Raw genomic sequence first — 19,908 nt, 5'->3', positions numbered from 1 at the left:
GTAGGGCCTGGAGGTGGGGTGAAAGTGGGGGTGGCCTTCCATCTCGGCTTCCTTAAGTGAGTTTAAAAATATGGTATAACTCCTATCTTAAAAGGACGATTATAAAGGTGATTAGTGAAAATCAGCTCTCAGCCTACAGCAAGCTACACATGAACAGAGCCAAACTGCCACAGCTCCCCTTTCCCACTAGAAACACACAGCATCTTCCTTTCCACCCTAAACCTGATTCCTTCGCAGCCAGCTTCCAGTTTCCCTTTCTGGGCTGCCCTTGGCTGCTCCCCACACACACGCAGCTCCTGAGCCTGGTGTTCAGGGATCAGACTTGTGACCTCTGACCCACTCCTCCGGGACCTTTTGGCAGTTTGTCTTACCCTGAGACTTGCCCCAGAGACACTCACTTCAGGGACTGCGTGTTCCCGGGTGCATTACGGATTCTGCTCCATAAAGTTTAAGCAGAGATTCCTTCTCCATAAGGAGCAGTAGAGCTCATCCTTTCAGTTTAAATTCGCTTTGCCTCATATCCAGGACATATTTTCTAGCTTTCCAAAAGAAATCATCCTTGTAGACTAAATGACTGGAAGAGCATCCCACAATTAATCCTAATGTACAGAAACCACTTTGTCCGTCATCTTGCATTATGTCTGCTCAGCCGTCCTGCACCCTGGGCTCACAGCAGAAACCACACTCTCCCTAATCAGATAGAATGAGATCCTGGGGGCCTCGGTTTCCCAGCACCACAGCCCCCACCCATCACGTCCCATCGGTTTCATAGGAGGCGGCGCTGCAGGGGAGATGGGGCCTCTGCCAACCTCTGCCCACATGGCGGGCTGAAAAAGGGCAAAAGGCACACAGACCCCAGAGCGGGGTGGCTGGGACTGGCAGCTCTGCATGGCTAACCACCTGCATGGGGGTGGCGTCCAGGGTGTGGCAGCAGGGACCAGGTAAAGGGGGATCCCCTCGTTATCTGAAAAAGAAGGTCATTAAGAGAGTGTTGGGGAGGGCGAGCATGACGGGCTCCCTCTGTCTCACCCCTTGTGGATACACGTCTGGGCTGGGGGCAAATGAGAGTTTAATCTGGTTTGGGTTTAATGAGTACAGCCGAGGCAACATAAAGCACATGCTTCTTCATTCGAAATGTAAGTCTTCTCTAAGTGAATTGCCAAAGCCCAAGATAATTACATTTTGCAAATGGCCAAAGGAAGTAAACCCTGCAGCTCTGTGCTTACCCATCTGAGCATCTGACAGGGTGGCTTTCCCACCCTGTGCTCTGCCGTCACTCAGCCCAGCGGAATAGCAAACAGCTGCAGCAACGCAGGCATAGCGCAGGGAACAGCTGCCTTTCCAGGGAACTAGGACTATTGGAGGGGCGTAGTGACAGACTGCTCCATGGCCCAGCCCAGAACTCTGTCTTGCGGAGGAGGGAGGAGGAAGAAAGGTGGTCCCGCAGTGGCCTAAGGGGCCCCCACCCAGATTCTAAAAGGAAGAGAAGGATGCTTCAGCCAAGTTAGTTTGCCACAGGCTAATCACGGTGTAGTGCCTTTTGTCTCTGATTTGGTGATCTACAATGCACAAAATGATCGGGTGTCTCCCTTGTTCAAATCCTATCAAATGCCTTCAGGTTTCAGGGTCTTCTCAGCCTGAGAATTCTTACTGGCTGCCTCACCAATGTGAACCTGTGCTCTAGAAAGAAACCAGGAAGCCCAGGAGAAGAGGTCAAAGGGATTGATACTATGACATGAAAGAGGACGGCAATAGCAGGCAGCCTCCCCATCACTGAAGGAACATACTTTAAACACCATAAAGTTGCATGAAACCTAAATTACTGAAGAGCGAGGATAATTGTGTTTAGAATTTGGCTCATGCGTTCTCACTGATTTCTTTCCAAACATACTGGGCATCTCTCTAATTCCATATGGACTTTTAGAGTTAGGAGATCAGTATTTCATTTGTAAAAGCACCTCTGAGAGGCTGTAATGGACACATCAGGCCCTTACATCACCCTTACTATGCTGGGCATGGAATCCCATCACCACTAAATCACAGACACGCCTCGCAGCAAACCAGAAGGGCGCACACTGAGGCCACAAACCTAACTCGGCAATGCCAGTCAGGCACATCCATCCCCAGGGACGCGAGGGACTCTTCTGGAACTTAGTCCCTCCATCTATCTCTCTTCCCTGAAACCACCCAGGGTCATGTGTGTATCAACCCAAGAAATTAGAATCCTACCAAGGACAAATGGACAATTTCTCATTCTACTGAGCTGCGTAACGCACCTCCCAACACCGCGCGGGCATTCGTCTCACAGACTGTGCTGTGGGCTGACATCTGCAATGGAGCAGGAAGAAAAGATATTTCCTTTTTTTTTTTCCTTAACCAATGATTTTTTTTTTCCAACAGACTGAAAGGCTTTGGACAAAGATGTCATAAAAACCTCGTATAAATAGGAATCAGACAATTAAATACTGTTGTAACCAGTCTTTCTGCTGAGTGGAATCATAGCTCCGATCCTCAGTATTTTACTAAACGTCATTTCATCAAGAATGGCTGGTAAATAGGAGTAAATCATTGTATACCACGTCCGTTTCCAAACTGTGGTGTAGCTCTCCTCCGTAACGTGGTGGGTGCTGCAGTGGGTTTTGCCCAGTGATGTTTCTGCTCCAGTGGATGAAGTTCTCATTTGCCTTAGGAGAGAGAAGTCAGGAAAGATTTCCCATGTAATGATAGTATCCAAAATGGGAATCTACCCTTTTTTTTTTTTTTTTTTTTTTTTTTTTTGAGACAGAGTCTCACTCTGTTGCCTGGGCTAAAGTGCCGTAGCGTCAGCCCCAGCTCACAGCAACCTCAAACTTCTGGGCTCAAGCAATCCTCCTGCCTCAGCCTCCTGAGTAGCTGGACTACAGGCATGCACCACCATGCCCAGCTAATTTTTTCTCTACATATTTTTATAGAAATTTCTTTCTATTTTTTTTTTTTAGTAGAGACAGGGTCTTGCTCTTGCTCACGCTGGTCTCGAACTCCCAAGCTCAAACAATCCACCCGCCTCAGCCTCCCAGAGTGCTAGGATTACAGGCGTGAGCCACCTCACCCAGCCAAAGGAATCTACCCCTTTTTAAATAAAAATCTCCCATGTGTGGACTTCAGGAGCAGGCTTTCTTCCTCCTTTCAGATGGAAGGTCAGCCTTCGAGTTATCCCCAGAGAAGTAAGAAACGCTCGTAAGAGGCTGAATATCACCAGCTGGAAGCAACGTCTTCTTTACTGAGCCATAAGGAGCTTCAGGACCTGGGCACGTTTTCTGATTCAAAGTTTTTCAAATGCCAAGTTTTGACAGTTTAGTAGGTTGTGAAATAAATTTAGGGGCCCGTAACAAGCATTTTGTAAAACCAAGTGAAATAGAATAAAAAAAAAAAAAAAAAACCTGTAAACCAGATGATTGCAGACAGGAAGGGTACGTTTTGTTTTGTGAAACTTCGGTTTCCGGAGCAGGTTTGTGGGGGGCAGTCTGTGCTGTGTTATGGTGCACAGTGGTAATTTCTGCAATGGTCACTGACAAAAAACTTGGATAAACACTCTTGGTGCATGTCAAAACATCTCAAACCTCTCTAAACCTCACTTTCCTCATCTGTAAAATGGGCCTAAAAATATCTACTTCTTAAGGTGGCTCTGAGTGTTAAGTGGCGTGAGCTGTAGCAGGTAACTTTACAAATGCTAGTTCCCTCTGTTTACCATGTACCGTAGCTCCGCCAGAAACACAGAGCCGAGACCATCTTGCAGGGAGGACCCTTTTCTTTTCCTTCTCATCGTTACATCATAAGTGAGTGGCTCAAGGAGAAGGAATGGGAGCAGGAGGGGGATGTTCCTGAAGCCACGCCCAGGACTCTAAAGAGGTGGCTCAGCCAGTGATCCCCTGCTTGGAGCTGCCATCCTCCCGCAAAGAGCCAGGTTTTGGCATTGACTTCCCCGTGACTCTGGGGACTGCCACATCACTGCCAAATTCTGACTCTCCGCAGCTTCAGCACAAGGCTGAGGGCAGCTGTGGCCTCAAGAAAGTGACTTGTCCTAGATGTTTCAGGCCACTGACTTTTTGACTCATGGAATTCCACCTCTGTTCTGCAAGCGAGCGTATTCCCAGCTCTGCATAGCCGGTAACTGTGACTGTCCTGCAGGTGGAGGATATCACAGCCAGCCATGAGGCTGCTCTCCTAGAGATGGAAAACAGCCACACAGTTGCCATCGCCATCCTGCAGGATGACCATGACCACAAGGTCCAAGGTACCTCCCAGCCTCGTGCACGGTGGGGAGGGGAGGGTCGTGCGAGCAGGGCCTTCCCTGCTGCACAAGCCAGAAGCCCTCCCTTCCTCTCTTGCCTCTCCTCTGCTAACTTTCCTTCCTGGTGTGTTTTTTGTGTTGGTTCGTGTGAAAGAAGAGATAGAAATCAAGGATCCAGGTAACGACTTCTTTTGTCCAAAGCAGCTATTCTCAGCCTTGCTGAGTGTTGGCATCCCCTGGTCCCCTGGGGAGCTGTAACAAAAGGCCAGCGCCAGCCTCCGTCCTGTCCCAGGGACGCTGATGTCGTTGCTTGGTCGGGGTGCAGCCTGGGCATCAGGACTTGTAAAGACTCCGCGGGTGATTCTAAAGTGCAGCCACACTTGAGGACCACTGTTCTAAAGTGGGCATGGCAATCTCGGGCTCTATGTTTTGTAGCCTTGTAAAGCCGCATGGAAGCCCCAGTGTGGGTACACTTGTCCCGAGTCTGTGGGGTTCTCGGGGCCACGGCAGCACTGATGGGGTCTGGGTCTCCAGAGCTTGTACCCGGGCCACATTCACTGTGGACGTATGTTGAGTAGCCAGATCTCTCTTTTTACATTTTTGTAACTTTGAATTATCTATGGGTGCTTCGAGTTTTATGTGAGTCATAACAGCGACGTCGCTAGGTTTTAGTACGATTTTCCTTTGTGAAAGCAGCAGCTCTTTACACTTGCACGTGCATTAAAATTAATACATGCCATTTCTTTTTTAATTTCCACTTCCTTTACTTTTTTTCCCCTAGTCAGCTGGTTTTTAAAGTATATATTTTTAAAAATGACATTTAATCCTAGATTAATAGATTTTTAAAATCTGAGAATTAACATCAGAGTATTTTATTATTGTGAGAATGTTCTCTGCAAACGACAAAACCCAGTGTGCAGTAATCGACGCTCATGTCAGCGTCTCTCTCTTGCACCGGCCCCGCCACTGCCGGGAACTATTAGTCAGGAGCAACGCAGAGCTGGAGAAAAGGGCCGTGGTTTCCTGAGGACTAGCTAAATGCATTGCCTGTGTCCTGGTAGCGTGTTTCACACTCAGAGTGCGGGTCCCCACACTGGGCTGCACATGGGAATCCCCTGGGGAGTTTAAAAATACATACTGATGTGTGAATCCCACCTCAGAGCTTCCACGCCGATTGCTCTGGGGTGCAGCCCAGGCAGAGAACGTTGTAAAACTCCCCAGGTGATTCCAATATGCAGCAACATCTGAGAACCATTGTCTTAGAGCACAGTATTAAGCACCAGGCAGAGTGTCATGAACTTGAAATAAAGAAATACATTATGAGGACACAGGTATTAGCAATGGTTTAGATCATCTTCAGAATAGATGCTGCCTTTTCTTTTCCCTTGAGGTGTTGCGGTCCTCTGAAAACACCCCGAAACCCACCACTGCACTGTGGGAAACTTGTCTCAGGAAAAGCGGTATGAATGCAAATGGTGCAGGGAGCCGGGGTGTCGTCTTTTCTCTGCATTTTCACATAAATACACCCGCTAGATTTTCCTGACTGATGAAGTCTCACTTAGACACCACATCCAATGCCTTTGAGTTAGAAACAATGTCAAGGCCATGTGGGCGTGTGTAACGGCAGATAAAAAATTCATTGTTATGGACAGGATGATGCTCTCGATGACTACTAAAGCAAATCCTTTAGACAGAGACAGGTGGACCAGAAGACCACATGGTTTTACGTCAATGAAATCAACACAAACATTTTTTTCCAAATGTAAATTTCAGCTATCACAACTGCATTTCATAGTGCCCCTCACCACCATTAGTTAAAAGATTTGGGTCAATGGAAGCCACAAAGTTTTTCCTAATTGCAGCTCGTGCCAGCCAGAATGGCAACTGTTGGTCTCCAATACGTGCCTGTCCTAAGCACATGATCAGGGCTGATTAATGAGACCTTTCCTCCCTCTAGTTACTGCACGAAAACAAATTGCTTGTGTAGCCAGAATGAGATGGGCTTCACCCAGCTAATAAGATTCTTCTCATCTGAAGGAAAATAGAATCCATTTGCTTAATAACTCTTACATGACATCTCTTTCTGCCTAACTTGCAATTTATTGCTGGGATGACACTTTTCACAGAACAGAATCGTTCCAAACCCGCCAAGAGGAAACAGTCCAATTAGTCCTTCCTTCTCTCCGAGTCTTTGCTCAAGCAAGTTGCAGGGCTCTGTGGTGTCCGTGTAGACACAGCACTGGTCCCGTCTACCTTCCACGCTCCCGCAAGCCCGGGAGAGCTTGCAGCTCTGCCCTTTTTGAAAGCCGCCTTCCTCAGCGCAGCAGGAAAGAAGAGTGATCCTGGGTGGGGAAGAAAAGGAGAATTTTGCATTAATTCCCCAGTTCTCTTACCATTAGGGAAAGTTAGAGAATCAATGCGTACTGTGAGCAAAGGATCTGACTTGGGCAGGATGGTGGAACAGCAGGATGTGGAAGTGTGTGTGTGAGAGTGTGCGTGTGCGCTGGGGGTGTTTATAGTGTGGGTGAGTATGTGTGGTGTGTGTGTGTGTGTGTGTGTGTGTGTGGTGGCTGTGGGGGTGTTTATGGTGTGTGTGAATATGTGTATGTGGGGGGGGTGTTTATAGTGTGGGTGAGTATGTGTGGTGTGTGTGTGTGTGTGTGCATGTGTGTGTGGTGGCTGTGGGGGTGTTTATGGTGTGTGTGAATATGTGTGGTATGTGGGGGGGGTGTTTATAGTGTGAGTGTGTGTGGGGCGTGTGTGTTCAGATGTGCTCTATTTGCTTCCCTCCCTCTTTTCTTCCCTCTTTCCTCTCTCCCTCTCTCTCTCTCCCCGCCCCCACTCCCTTCTTCCTTTCTGTCTCCTAAATAGCAACCTGGTCGTCACATACCATTTCGAAGTAGTGGAGGAGTCTCTTTACACTTGAATCTGCTATATATAGCAGTCATTTGATCTCAGGCTGCCAAAAAGCATCTTGTTTTATCCTTTTCAAAAGGAAGATCAACTTAACAATTTTATGTCTTCTCTCCAGAATTGATGTCCACCCACGAGCTTGAAAAGAAAGAATTGGAAGAAAATTTTGAAAAACTGCGGCTGTCATTGCAGGTTAATATTTCCTTGATTTTCTTAACGGTTAGCAAGGTAACAGCACCGTCATTATTCCCGTCCACCACATTCACCCAGCACCTACTGTGTACTGGAACCTCACGAAACACTGGAATTCAGAGGTAAATAAGACATACTCCCTGCCCGTAGGAATCTGCTCTCTGCTCAGCGAGCTGTGACACAAATAGTAACAGACAACCACAGAAGGTAACGCAGACGTGCACCAAATGAATAATACAGTTAGTGAGTGCGACAGGAGTTCAGAGGGATTAGTCTGCACTTGCTGTGGCCAGAGATCTCCCAGGAGTAACTGAGCTGTGTTGGAAGGAAGAGAACTTGGGGAAGAGAGCATTCCCGGCAGGGGTGTGCGAGGAGGGCTGTGCAGGTCAGAATTCACAGGACATGCTCTGGGAATTATGCGAGGGGCTCCAATGACCTGGAGGTGAGTGAGATGAAAAACACCCTCTCTGCTTCTCACTGCCACCCAGAGAAGATTTTGGTCTCAGAGGCCAGAGGAGCCACCTGGCTTCCTGCTGGCTTCTGCGGCGAGAATGCAGAATCTCGCAGGTCACATGAGCCCCCCTCCTGCCTCACAGGGATCCCAGCCAGCTGCTCCTGTGAAAAGACATGATGGCCCCCAGCCCTTGGGAAGAGCTGCCTGGGAAGCTAGGGTGAGGTCGGGAACCTGCTTCCATCTCCAAACGTAGCAATTCTAATCGTAACAAGATTATTTTTTAAATATTAGAGATATTCACACCTGGAAATTGTGCAAGGTGATCACCGTAGCCCTAATACATAGGCAGGAATGTCGCATCTTCGATATCTCACTTTCCCCTGGCACTGTACGTGACACTAAGCCTGCTCCACCAATGAAAGGTGTCACGCGCTACTGCCTGCTGCAGGCCACCCATCCATCCATCCATCCATCCATCCATCGGCGGGCCTGCAGGATGCCTGCGCAGTCCTCGCGGGGCTAATTTCCAAACTGCCTCCGTGTGCACATCTGCACCAATAGATGCACTGTCCTTACAGGAACGCAAATCAGAAAAGTGACAGCCACACAGTGACATAACAAAACCCCATCCAATCCAAAGCCAAAAGAAGTGAGAGGTTTTTTTGGTCTGGGAGTCTTCACTCTGCCACTAACATCAAAGGGTCATGAATTGTGCATGTTTTAGTTGTAACTCTCCATCCGCAAAATCCACTGGGGCTGGAGATGATTTGGTGCAAGGAAGGTGGAGTTAATTGCTCAGAGCAACCTCTGGGGCTACTACTGGCAGCTGGTGAAACAGGCTTGGTGGTTAGAGATTTGAGTTTGTTTAAATCTCCACTGTGCTTCCAGATCTTGGATGGCTACATAACTCCTGTAAACCTTAGTTTATTCATCTCTATAATAGGGATGGTGACAGTACCTTTCTCAAGGTGTGAGCGGGTCAAGGGAAATAATGTATGAAAAATGTATAGCACTGGGCTGGCTTGTGGCAAGTGCTAATAAGTAGTAGCTCTTATGATGGTCTCGAGCGTTGTTATATTTTTATTATCATGCCATTGGTTGACTCCTGAGTGGCCCATGCTGGGTCAGGCCACCAGCTCTGTCTTTGTGTCTCTTAGCTTGACATAAAAGAGCCAACCCAAGCTGAAAAACAGTCTGCCCTCTCTGACTGCAGCGGCACCGTCCTGTCCCTGTGGATCTGTTTTGAGTAAGGGTCAACAAGGCAGAAAAATCGCAGTTTGATATCTATCCTGGTGGTAATTGCAGGACAAGTTTTCTGTTGTTTTGTGTTTTAGTGGAGGGAAAGAGGCTTAAAAGAAATGCTTCCTCTGACAGCACTGGTGAGGTTTGGGGTGGGAGCCATGGAAGATATGGTCATTTTTATAGTCACAGTCTAGCAGGTGACCAGTGGGGCTTTCCCTGGGCCATGATGTCCATTGGGCTAGCTCGGGTGCATACAAGCTCCCACTGACAACTGTATTGTCCTAATGCACCAGCATTTGCATTTAATGGCACTGTGGGGAATTTTATTTTTTAAAAATGAAATAGAAGTAACTGCAAGAGGGAGAAAAGAAGAGGAAAAGGAACTTGCCGAGGGAGGTTTGCAAACCACCCATAAGGAAGAAAGCAATGGAGCGAGTATGACGTGCACTGCAATGTTGCTACATAGAATTACAGAATTTATAGCACCCGGCTCCTCGTATTTGGTGGGGTGAGGCCATTCCTCTTGCCTGAAGAGTTCATGGGAGACCCTGGTCCCTACGTTTTAATATTAGAGATGGTGTGGTCGGGTGGAGAATTTGGACTGCTCAGCACGAGTGAGGCACGAAGGAGTGAAGTTGTCTTGGGCATCCACAGACAGCCATGGCTGAGAACCCTTGGCTGGCCCGAGGTGACAAGAATCATGGCTGGGGTTGGGTGGGGAGGGGTCAGCGTAGTTGCCTCTGCCCTGGGAGCTGGGGCAGTGTCTCCTCAGATACACCTTCATCCCTTCAACCTGCAGGTCGAACGCTGCTCTGTCGCTGGCACACACGGGGGCCAGGAGTGGCAGTCTAGCTGGGGAGAGGGTCTCAACAGGGAGCATGGCCTGGGTGGACTTGGCTCACATGGCAGCTCCTATCCGGGACATGCCACCCAGTCCTGAGGCCAGGAAGGCTGAGTGGGGGCCAGAGGGAGCTGAGAATGAGAGGGAGCTGGCCGCAGGAAGGTGCTGCTACCAGGAGAGCCGCAGTGTGAGATGAGAGAGGGAGGCAGCGGAAACTGAGGCTGGAGGACCAGACGGCTTCAACACTGGGTTAAGGAGCGTGTACTGCATCTTGGGGCCAATGCGGTGTGAGGTAGGGGGAGGATGGGCTCAGGTTTGCACCTTAGGAAGAGCAGCCCGACTGCAGGAAAGAGTCACCATGCCGGGAAAGAGCCAGCAGGCTGGCTCAGGGTGTCTGTGGACTACAGGGACACACAGAGGCAGAAGGGCAGGACGCGATCATTGACTTGGTAGGTACAGTGTGCAGTGGTGGGAGGGGTCCAAGGCAGAGAAGGAAGTCAAGGTGGTCTGAAGGTTTCCAGAGTGAGCCTTGTAGATGAGAACCATTCCTTGACATACATCAACTGTGGTCCTTCCCACAGCGAGGGGCTAGATGCCCCCTGGACTAGACCCCTCTCTGCTGGCTCTCAGCATCTGCAGGATCAGACGATAAACGCCCCCATTCATAAGCATAAAAATCCTTCTGGCAGTGTTTTTGTGGTCTGTTCTGGAAGAGGTGCCAGAAGGAGAGAGCCAGGAGACGTTGGGGGGACTCTCCCTCTATCATGCGGGGCTCCCCCTTGACACCTTTCCTCAGCCCCAAGGGAGACCCTCTGAAGAGCTCCAGGGCAGGTGGTGGCCCTGGCTGCGGTGTCTGTCATCCACAGAGGCCCTAGCTGGACTTCTCATGCCATTACTTGCAGGACCAGGTGGACACGCTGACCTTCCAGAGCCAGTCTCTGCGGGACAGAGCCCGACGCTTCGAGGAGGCTTTGAGGAAAAACACCGAGGAGCAGCTGGAGGTAGCCTCTGGTCTCCAGGCTTCCCAGCGCACAGGGACCCCACCCCAGCGGGCCCTGTGGCTTCCTCGGGGGTCTTACCCCAACACAAGGCCCCCTGCAGACCCGCTGTGGAGTGACAGCTGCTCATGACCTCCCCTGGATTTGTAAACAATTCCCGTCAGCACTTCTCCCCGAGACAGACAGCAGCTGTGGGCTGCTCCATCTACATGTTATTTTTGCCAAATTCCACAGTAGTCTCCAGCCAGGGTCCCAGGGCTCCTGAGATACGAGCCGTCTGGAAACTGCCCACCCTGGCTGGGACCACCCCTCCATCCCCTTCCCTCCCAACTCTGGTTTAGGCTGGCACCACCAGGAGTTAGTAGGCTGAGGGGAATTTTTTCCAGAAAAGCTGGCAAAACTCCTTCCTTCTAACGTAGGGTTGCCAACTAAAATACAGGACACCCAGTTCAATCTGAATTACAGATAAGTGAGTTTTTGAGTCTATGTCCCATGCAATACTTATGCTAAATTTTTTTAAAACATTGCTTATCTGAAATTCAAATTTAACAGCATGTCCTGTATTTTTGTTTGTTGCATCCAGCAACCCTATTCTAACATGTCTTCTTCTGAAATGACCTTTCTGCTTCTTAAACCACTTTGCTCATTTCCTGTGCACAGGGGGTTGCAGGGGGCGGCTTCTCCATGGGCACAGGTGTATAAGATCCCCAGGTGCTTAGTGAATCAGGTAGCCTGGGCGAATGTTAAAAGCCAGTGTTAGATTTACTCTTCCTACCACATGAGTTCCCTTTGGACTGGAGGGGCTGGCAGTGTCCATTAGTTCCAGGATCGGACTTTCCAGGGGACAACAGCCATGTCTCTCCTGCTCCCTCACAGAGCTGGATTTTTAGGAGGGTTCCCAGTGGGAAATTGAAGGCAGCCTTTGAGCATCTGTCTTTGGTGCTGCAGTTGCCCTGGGAAGCTCACTACAGAAGGCTAGATTTAGCTGGACTCATGACACTGGCTAATACTGGGCTTTGCTGGGAACACTGGTTGACAGCGCCTTGCTCTCTGTCCCCGTAGATTGCGCTGGCTCCTTATCAGCACTTGGAAGAAGACATGAAGAGTCTGAAGCAGGTATTAGAGATGAAGAATCAGCAAATACACCAGCAGGAAAAGAAGATCATTGAGCTGGAGAAGCTGGTGAGTTGGTCTGTTTGCTCAGGAGCGTAACTAACGTCTGTGACATCCCTGCTGTTGTCCCTGATGTCGTCCCTGACGGTGTTCAGCCAGCTGCAACCCTTCCCTGCCCATGGCTTACACCGGGACAGAAAAGTCCACAGCTGAGCCCCAGGACCCTTCTCAGGAAGCCAGGGGTTCTGATAAGGAGTCTCGGAGGTGGCCTCATCCTGTCCGACTCTGGAGCCCTCCCAATCGGCCGCCTCTTCTTGGCTTCGCCCTGGCTTTCCTGGGGATGTGCCACTTCCTCACCCCTCTCTAGGGCATGTGCGGGGAGCCAGCAGGATGCAGCATCACTGGGGGGCCAGGCGCTGCCCAGAGCCCCTTACCCGAGTCTGTCCCCTAGCGCCGACGCACGCGTGGAGCAGCTGCCCTGCGCAGCCGCTTCACACACGGAGATAGGGCCGGCGGGGCTAAGTGGCGGAGCTGGGTGGGAGCCTTGGCCGAGGGCGCCTAGTCCTCATGTGGCAGAGGAGCAAGGGCGTTTGTCTCATTCATGAGGGCTCCACCCTCATGACCAAATCACCCCCCAAAGCTCCACCTCCTAATACCATCACATTGCGGGGTGGGTTTCAACATAGGAATGTGGGGGGACACACATTCAGTCCATAACGAGTCCTTGCTCTCAGGGACACCCTCCCGCCTCGGCCCTCCAGCCTGGCTCCTGCAGAGCCGGCAAAGGGCGCCCCCTAGGGGGAATGGAGCACCGGAATCTCACCCCCGACCTGTGGCGCAAGGGCAGCGGGGTCAGGGCCAGAGTCCCAGAAAGGTGGACAAAGGGAGCAGCAGAGAAACCTGCTTCCAGGGAGAGCCATCTTGGTGTGGAAGTTGGCCCCAGGCTCTCAGATACATTCTTATTTTTTCCTCTTTATTGTTATTTTTAAAATAAACTTTTTATATCATAAAAGGAAAATATGTATACAATAAGAAATTATAAAATAAGTTAAACAAAAATAAGATTAAAACATCATATTCCAACCACTCTTTATACTTTCCAGAACTTTTTCTCGTAAGTGTGTATCCGAGTATGCAGGCGCACACACACACAACATTGACAAGGGTTTTGTATGCTACTGTCTTTCAGTTAACAAATCTTTAACTTGGCCTCTCAGGAAATGATCATCTCATCTAAGTTTTAAAGTTCCCCATTTGTCTCTGGAACGTCCCTTGCAGCTGGTGTAGCCAAACCCGGGGCTGATCCAGGACCACCCCTTACATTTGGTTGCCACGTCCCCTCTATCCAGAATGATCCCTTTTTGCAGACGTACCTTGCAGAACGGGTGCTCATCAGGTAGCAGGGGCAGACTGGGTGATGCTGGCCGCTTGGCAGGACTTCCAGAACATCCCAGCTCAGGCAGGGGCTAGGGCCGGCAGGGAGCTCACACCCAGAGCCTGACCCTGCCATGCAGCCGGCCAGTGTGGGTAACGTCCATTCTGACAGCAACCAGGAATCCCCCTCCTTCTGGCTGGGCCATCTGCATCGGGTCCCCACCAGCCTCTGGGTTTACTTGGCTGTTTTTAGCCATGATCCGGGCTTTCTGCAGGCACACAAGACTTCTCGTTCCAAAAACTTTTCCAGGCAAAAAAGAAGATATCTGACCACTTCCCATCTCCTGGGAGCAAAGGCGAGGGCTGCGTGAGGTGCCTTGCCAAAGCTCAGGGACAGAGGCCAGGCCTGTGGTGAGGACTCCTAAGCCCTATTCATGGACAAGTGACAGTTTTCTTTAAAGATTAACTGCATTAACAGTGAACTTGCCACATTCTTTTCAAAAAATAATTTATTTCTAAATTCATCTTAGAATTGAACTGTACTTCAGCGAGGTCTCGGGCCCTAGGGGACACACTGACAGAGAGAGAGGCATAAATTGTGGGGGAATAACAGCCACGGGATGATGGGGGTTCTCAGAATGTGCCAAGATGGTCTTGGGCTTTGTGTTCCTGGCTGCCCATAGCCTCAAATGGAAAACGTGTGTTCACATTATTTATATTTCTATCCCCCTATTAATTCAGAATGTCACATAGTGTATGCGTGGCTGGCCAGGGACACTGCTGCACTGTAGCTGACCCTTTGGGAAGAACCATGGGGCCACTCGTCAAATTAGGTCCTGGTGGTGTTCGTGGCTTATCTCTGACAATGGCAAGGGCCTGGGGACACTCACTGTGAGAAATACATCTTACCCATGAACTCAACACACACACAAATATATATGTGCATATATATATAAAATAAAAATATATGTCTAAAACATATATAACAGTACCTACTTGTCCCATATACAGTGCACTCTGGCATTTTCTATTCTGTTTTATTTTGTTTAAAAAAGAAATGCTGGTCACGTCCCTCTAACCTGATTTTACAACCCACTAATGCTTTGTAGTTTGCAAAATGCTGTTCTTGAAAATCCTCCAAAGCCCAGAGCTGAGGGCTCTGGTTTACTACCTATCTCGTGACCTTGCCGAGAACCTCGTAAACGCTATATCCTTTACAGGTGGAAAAGAACATTGTCCTGGAAGAAAAGATCCAAGTTCTCCAACAGCAGAATGAAGACCTCAAAGCAAGGATTGACCAAAACACAGTTGTCACCAGGTGGGTGGGATGGGCGTCTGGCCTACAAAGCACGTGTCACCCACACAAGAGTGACTTTGCTCTTGAGCTTCTTTTTGTCCCAACATCTAACTTGCTTCACTCTGAGCTGTGAGTCTGCCCCATACGGTCTCTTGGCGTTTCCCCTTTGACACCTGGCCTGTGCCCTGGCTGTGTCACTGGGCCCCACCTCAGGAGAGAGGAGTGAAATCAGCAGAAGCATGAAGCACGGGCGCCCCGTGGCACTGGGATGTGAAGGGATTTATTTCTGGATGAGATTAGGAGAGGAAGGCCAGCTGGGTGTTCCCAGGCAAAAGAGCCACCACTGAGGCTTCCAGAAATGCACTGTTTCCATCTCCGTCCTGCCTGTCCCTGCAGGATCCAGCTCTGAGGTGCCCCAACTTCCCAGGTAGGGTGTGGAGACCCCTCCCTTCTCCATCTCAGACTGGGTAACAGCGGGGTGTTGGCTTCATCAGCCAGCTGCAGCTTATCTCTTCCGTGAGGGCTTCGCCACCCCGCTGAGACCCAGGCCTGAACCCTTGCCCACTCACCTGAACTGGGCTCCTCGGTGCAGCCATGTTGTGTCACCTGGTGCATGCGCACTCATGTGCACATGCATGCTCACGCACATGCACACACGCCACGCACACACACGCAGGGACTGCATGTTCACATGCACATTTGCACATTGCCACACACACGCATGTACACTCACACTTGCATAGTCCCACTTGTGCATCCTCACACATGCTCACACTCACACTTATTCTCATGCACAATCACACCCACTCTCACATGTCCTCTATTTGCAGACTCATGCACACTTGCATGCTTACACACACACACACACACTCACATTCTTGCACACATGCATACATGCACACAGAGCCATTGTCTCCACAGCTGAGCCCCTGGTGCAGGCACACAGGAAAGCGCACTGGGGCAGCAGGTTCTGTCCCCCTTCCCCCTTCAGCTTCCTCTTGCCCCAGGCCTGGGGTGGGCAGGGTCTTCCAGCCTCCCTGCTGAAAATGTGGGATAAAGAGCCTGAGCAGCACAGACGTCCCCTAGGAATCTGCAAAGGTGCCCTCATCAACAGAGCAAGGACAGGCTTTATCCAGAGGGGTGATTTGCTGGGCCTCCACCTGTCCAGCTGTAAAATGCCCATGAACTTATTCCTGTCAATTCCTCAAAGGTGCTGTCACTTTAAAAAAAATGCAACAAAGCAAACAACTCAAGCTTATAAAAGAAGGCACAAAATTCATTGATTCATTTTCCATCCAGCATCCTTTATCAGCAAACATTAACTGAGCCTCTATTATGTGTGGGCACCATGCTGGGTGCTGTCCTCCAGGGCTCAGGCCCAGCAGGCAGACAGACCACAGACCAGCATTTGCATGGGGGAGGATGCCTGCTGTCATGGAGGCAGGGAGCCCAGGAGAAAGCATCCCCCGCCTCCGCAGGCTCAGGCAGGCTCAGGAAGGCCCTCGGCCGGCCGCTTACTGCCCTGGTGGTGGTGTCATTTCAATTGCCCGTTCCGTGGCTGCGTCTCCTCTCTGAGCCCCCGGCAGCACACCCGCACCAGCGGCCCACTTCCCTCCTGTGCTCTGTCTGAGGGACAACCAGCGCCTCCCCTGACCCGGCAGAGGGCTGCGAGCTGATCAAGTGTTGGCCAGACAGGCTCTGGGAACGGATGTGTCAGCAGGACAAGCAGAAATCATGTTTCAACCGAGGTCCTTGGCCACTGGGTGGGACGTGTCCCCTTCTCCCTCTGCCCTGCACCCACTGGCGTGGCCTCGAGTTAAGCGTCTGCTAGCATGATTGCTACTTGACCGTTTGTCGTTCTCCCCCATGCAGACAACTGTCGGAGGAAAACGCTAATCTCCAGGAATATGTTGAAAAAGAAACCCAGGAGAAGAAGAGATTGAGCCGAACCAACGAAGAGCTGCTTTGGAAGCTCCAAACTGGGGACCCAACAAGCCCCATTAAACTCTCCCCCACGTCCCCGGTTTACCGTGGCTCCTCCTCAGGGCCCTCCTCCCCGGCCAGAGTCAGCACGACGCCCAGATGACGCCGCCACGCCGCCCACGGGAGCTCCGGCCTCCAGGGTCTCCACCCCACGGGAGCACTGACCAGGTGCCGCCGGAGCTGGCCCTGTGCGCATGCTCGGTAGCCGCATCACGCATCCTAGGCAGCGTCCTCCTCCGATCCCCGTGTGAGACTGTCCCGGTATCGGCACTTAGGAAAGTGTAAATGGTAGAGTCTGATGTGCAAACGTTTTACCATAGTTAGAGCCAAAAGAAAGACACTTCCAATTGTTCTTGAGCAATGAACTTTCACTGCAGAATTTCAGGTTAGTTACAAATAGCTCAGTTTTCAATATACATTGAATAATCATTGTGTACTGCACCGATGTGTGTATATTTAGACATACGTATATGCACATGCGGCGGTTCTGAATTGCATTTTTTATAACATGAAGTGCTGACATATTTTAGTGGAGGTCAGCAGTTTTCTAGCTTGTGCCTAAGAATTATTGGGAAATGAAAATGCATTTCTATCTAGCTTCCCAGGAATATTTCTACCCAAAATAGAAAAAGGAAAAAAAAAAAAAAAGATACAGAGAAGAAGCGCCTTTCAACCCACCACCAAGTGGTACTCTCTTTACCACGAACACCAGCGATCTGTGAACGGTAACTGCCTTTGGAGCAATCAGCTTCTTAGTCACCACGATGTGAGGTCACTGTTATTCCATTCGCAAGTTTTAATTATTAATGCTCCTGTCGTGAGTGGATAAGCAGTGGGAAACCCTGCGGGGTTTAGCAGTTTTGCAGATGTTACTCATGACAGTGACTCATCTATGATAGTCTTGTAAACACAAGTTTTGCTTTTTTCCTAAATGGCATCTCGGAATCGGTCATTAAGCTATTGTTACACCCTCGGGGAAAACACGGAAGAGCATGACCTGTCAGTGAGAGTGAGGATGACCTTGGAGATGACCGAGACCATTCATGCTCCATCCTCATAAAGGAAACTGCTGACAGGTCCATATTTTGATCAGGCACGGAGTGGGAAAGTGTATTCGTCTTTCCATGTGCTGTAAACGGTCAACTCATTGAAATATGGGCCCCATTTCATAGGCCACCCCCACTTCGATTTGGTTCTATAATCAACCCCTTCACTGCACATTGAGACGGCTCAGGGGTTCTAGCAGGGGCTTCCAGAAAACCAACCTTTCTGTCCTAAGGGACCAGTTCTAAGCTGTGCTAGATCATCACACGAACTCCCAGAAACCCACTTGTACTTTCTGCTGGATGATCAAGTGACACTGAGGCTGACGGTGGTCCTACCCAAGGCCCAGGATGTTCTCCCAAACAGAGGAGCCCAACGAAACAGCCAGCCAGAGGTCACGGCTGCTGGACTGGCATCTGTCTCTGAAATGGTAGAATTAGAATATGAAAGGTATTCATGTAGTGCTGTGGAAGATTAGGAGCATGATACCCAAAAGGAAGAAGTAGTTTTAACAGTCGATATGGTGATGATAATGATGCCTTTGTTTCCTGTGTGTGACAAAGACCCTGCACTTTTCTCCCTAAAGCCCCTAAAAATTGTCCTGAGCACAGGCATGTCTTTGAGCATGTCCAAGGCAAGAAGTCCCAGGCAGGGTCCTACAGGGGCCAGAGCCATGGAGCAGGGAAGCAACAGCCCATGATAGGGGTCAGCTTGCCTGGGGCCCACCCTACTGGGCACACGTGTGGCCAACGTGAAGCCAGATGTGGTCTGTGTCCCTTGCGTGAGTAAAAGTCAGGCTCCCTAGGTCCTGCTCATTCTGAGGACATGCACAGTACGTACACAGTGAAGCAACATTTCTCTTTCCTTTAGAAGCTCTGCCCGATGCTGTGCGGCTGAGCTGGGCATTCCGTTGGAGCCAGGCCACACGGACTGAATGCGCAGCTATTTATTCTGTTAGCAGGCACAACCTGCACAGACACAAGCTCGGGTGCAGCTTAGCTCTCCGAATGAGGACCCGCTTACCTAACCGCACCTGCTGAATGTAGTTACACAGCAATACCGACTTCGGTGTGACGTTAGGATGTGGTACAGTGTGTTAGGCTGTTGTGGTCAAAGTCGTAGCGATGTTAGAACTAAGTACTCCCTCACTAGGTGGACTGCCCTAGCCAGCCCTGACCTTGGGTATGGGCTAATTTCCACAGGGCCCTGGCTTCTTCCCTTCATCGTGGACACCTATCAACGTGTGGCCCACATCCTCTGAGCTGGCACTGCTCCCGAGACACACGGGACAGCTGCTGTGCCTCCTCCTCGATTCTGCCCCCCACACCATCAGGATGCAGCCTCCCTGCACGGGACGTCTGCCTCCATCCGCCTCCCGGGCTGGAGCGATGTCTCCAAGTGCGGGTGCTGCAGCCCCCGACCCGCCTCAGGCAGACCCACCAGACGTCACTGGTATCTTCGTGGCATTTGGGAGATGCATCGGTGGCCTGTCCCCCGCCCCCTGCCTGCCACACGCTGGGGTGAGGTTCTGGCTGGATGTCAGGACGGGTTGGGGGTGCTGACCCCTCTATGATTAGTTGAATGGGGTCACAACATTCCTGTTCCTGACCTGACAGTTTCTGTGTTGCATATTTGTGTTTAACTCTAAAGCCTATTAAAATAAACTTGAGGGACTTTCTGCGATATCCACTTGATGTAACTGGAGACCTGTCCCCCTCAGGCTGGGGATCCCAGGCAGGGAGGCAAGGGAGGCTGGGTTCCTTTTCTGTGTGTGCCACAGCCAGCTGAGTGTCACTGAGAGAAGCCTAGAGACCTCCTCTTCCCCGACTCAGCAGGTCTGAGGTCCCTGATCCCACCCTTCCAGTATGGGGTCTTTGGCAGCCTGTCCCCTGGATTTGGGAGCTTGGTGCTCTGCTCTGCAGGTCCAGGGTTGTGGAGGCGGCTGGGAAGAGGGCACAAAAGATCATTCCCCCCTTTTAATCTGCAAGGACTTGTTCCCTGATCCCACCAGCCTTCAGTGTGAGCTGCAGCCAGTTTGGCCAGCCTGACCCTGGAATGTCCCACAGGTGCCTGGCACTGCTTGGGGGCCACACAGGAGACCCGTGGGTTTGCAGGACGTGTGGGAGTGGCAGCTATTATAGGGTGATGTCATCAAGTCCCTTATGAACAATCACTGAACAGCAGACC

The 19,908-nt window shown here is 50.5% G+C and overlaps 1 protein-coding gene across 2 annotated transcripts in view; it reads left to right on the top strand.

Annotated features, from left to right (window-relative positions):
* The window catches only part of MTUS2 (microtubule associated scaffold protein 2), a 301,278-nt gene extending 281,874 nt beyond the window's left edge, over positions 1-19,404 (top strand). Inside the window, exons 4-9 of one of the 2 annotated variants that reach the window (XM_069467396.1) lie at positions 4,168-4,273; positions 7,302-7,375; positions 10,815-10,913; positions 11,973-12,092; positions 14,618-14,715; positions 16,567-19,404. In XM_069467396.1, the coding sequence (XP_069323497.1) occupies positions 4,168-4,273; positions 7,302-7,375; positions 10,815-10,913; positions 11,973-12,092; positions 14,618-14,715; positions 16,567-16,780 (711 nt within the window). In that variant the 3' untranslated portion in view covers positions 16,781-19,404. The remainder of the gene's footprint in view (positions 1-4,167; positions 4,274-7,301; positions 7,376-10,814; positions 10,914-11,972; positions 12,093-14,617; positions 14,716-16,566) is intronic. The other variant, XM_069467395.1, reaches the window with a different exon arrangement.
* The last annotated feature ends 504 nt before the right edge of the window (positions 19,405-19,908 follow it).

Source organism: Eulemur rufifrons, chromosome 4 (assembly GCF_041146395.1).
Source record: "Eulemur rufifrons isolate Redbay chromosome 4, OSU_ERuf_1, whole genome shotgun sequence".
NCBI classification, from domain to species: Eukaryota; Metazoa; Chordata; class Mammalia; order Primates; family Lemuridae; genus Eulemur; species Eulemur rufifrons.
This window is presented reverse-complemented; position numbering and strand designations above follow the sequence as displayed.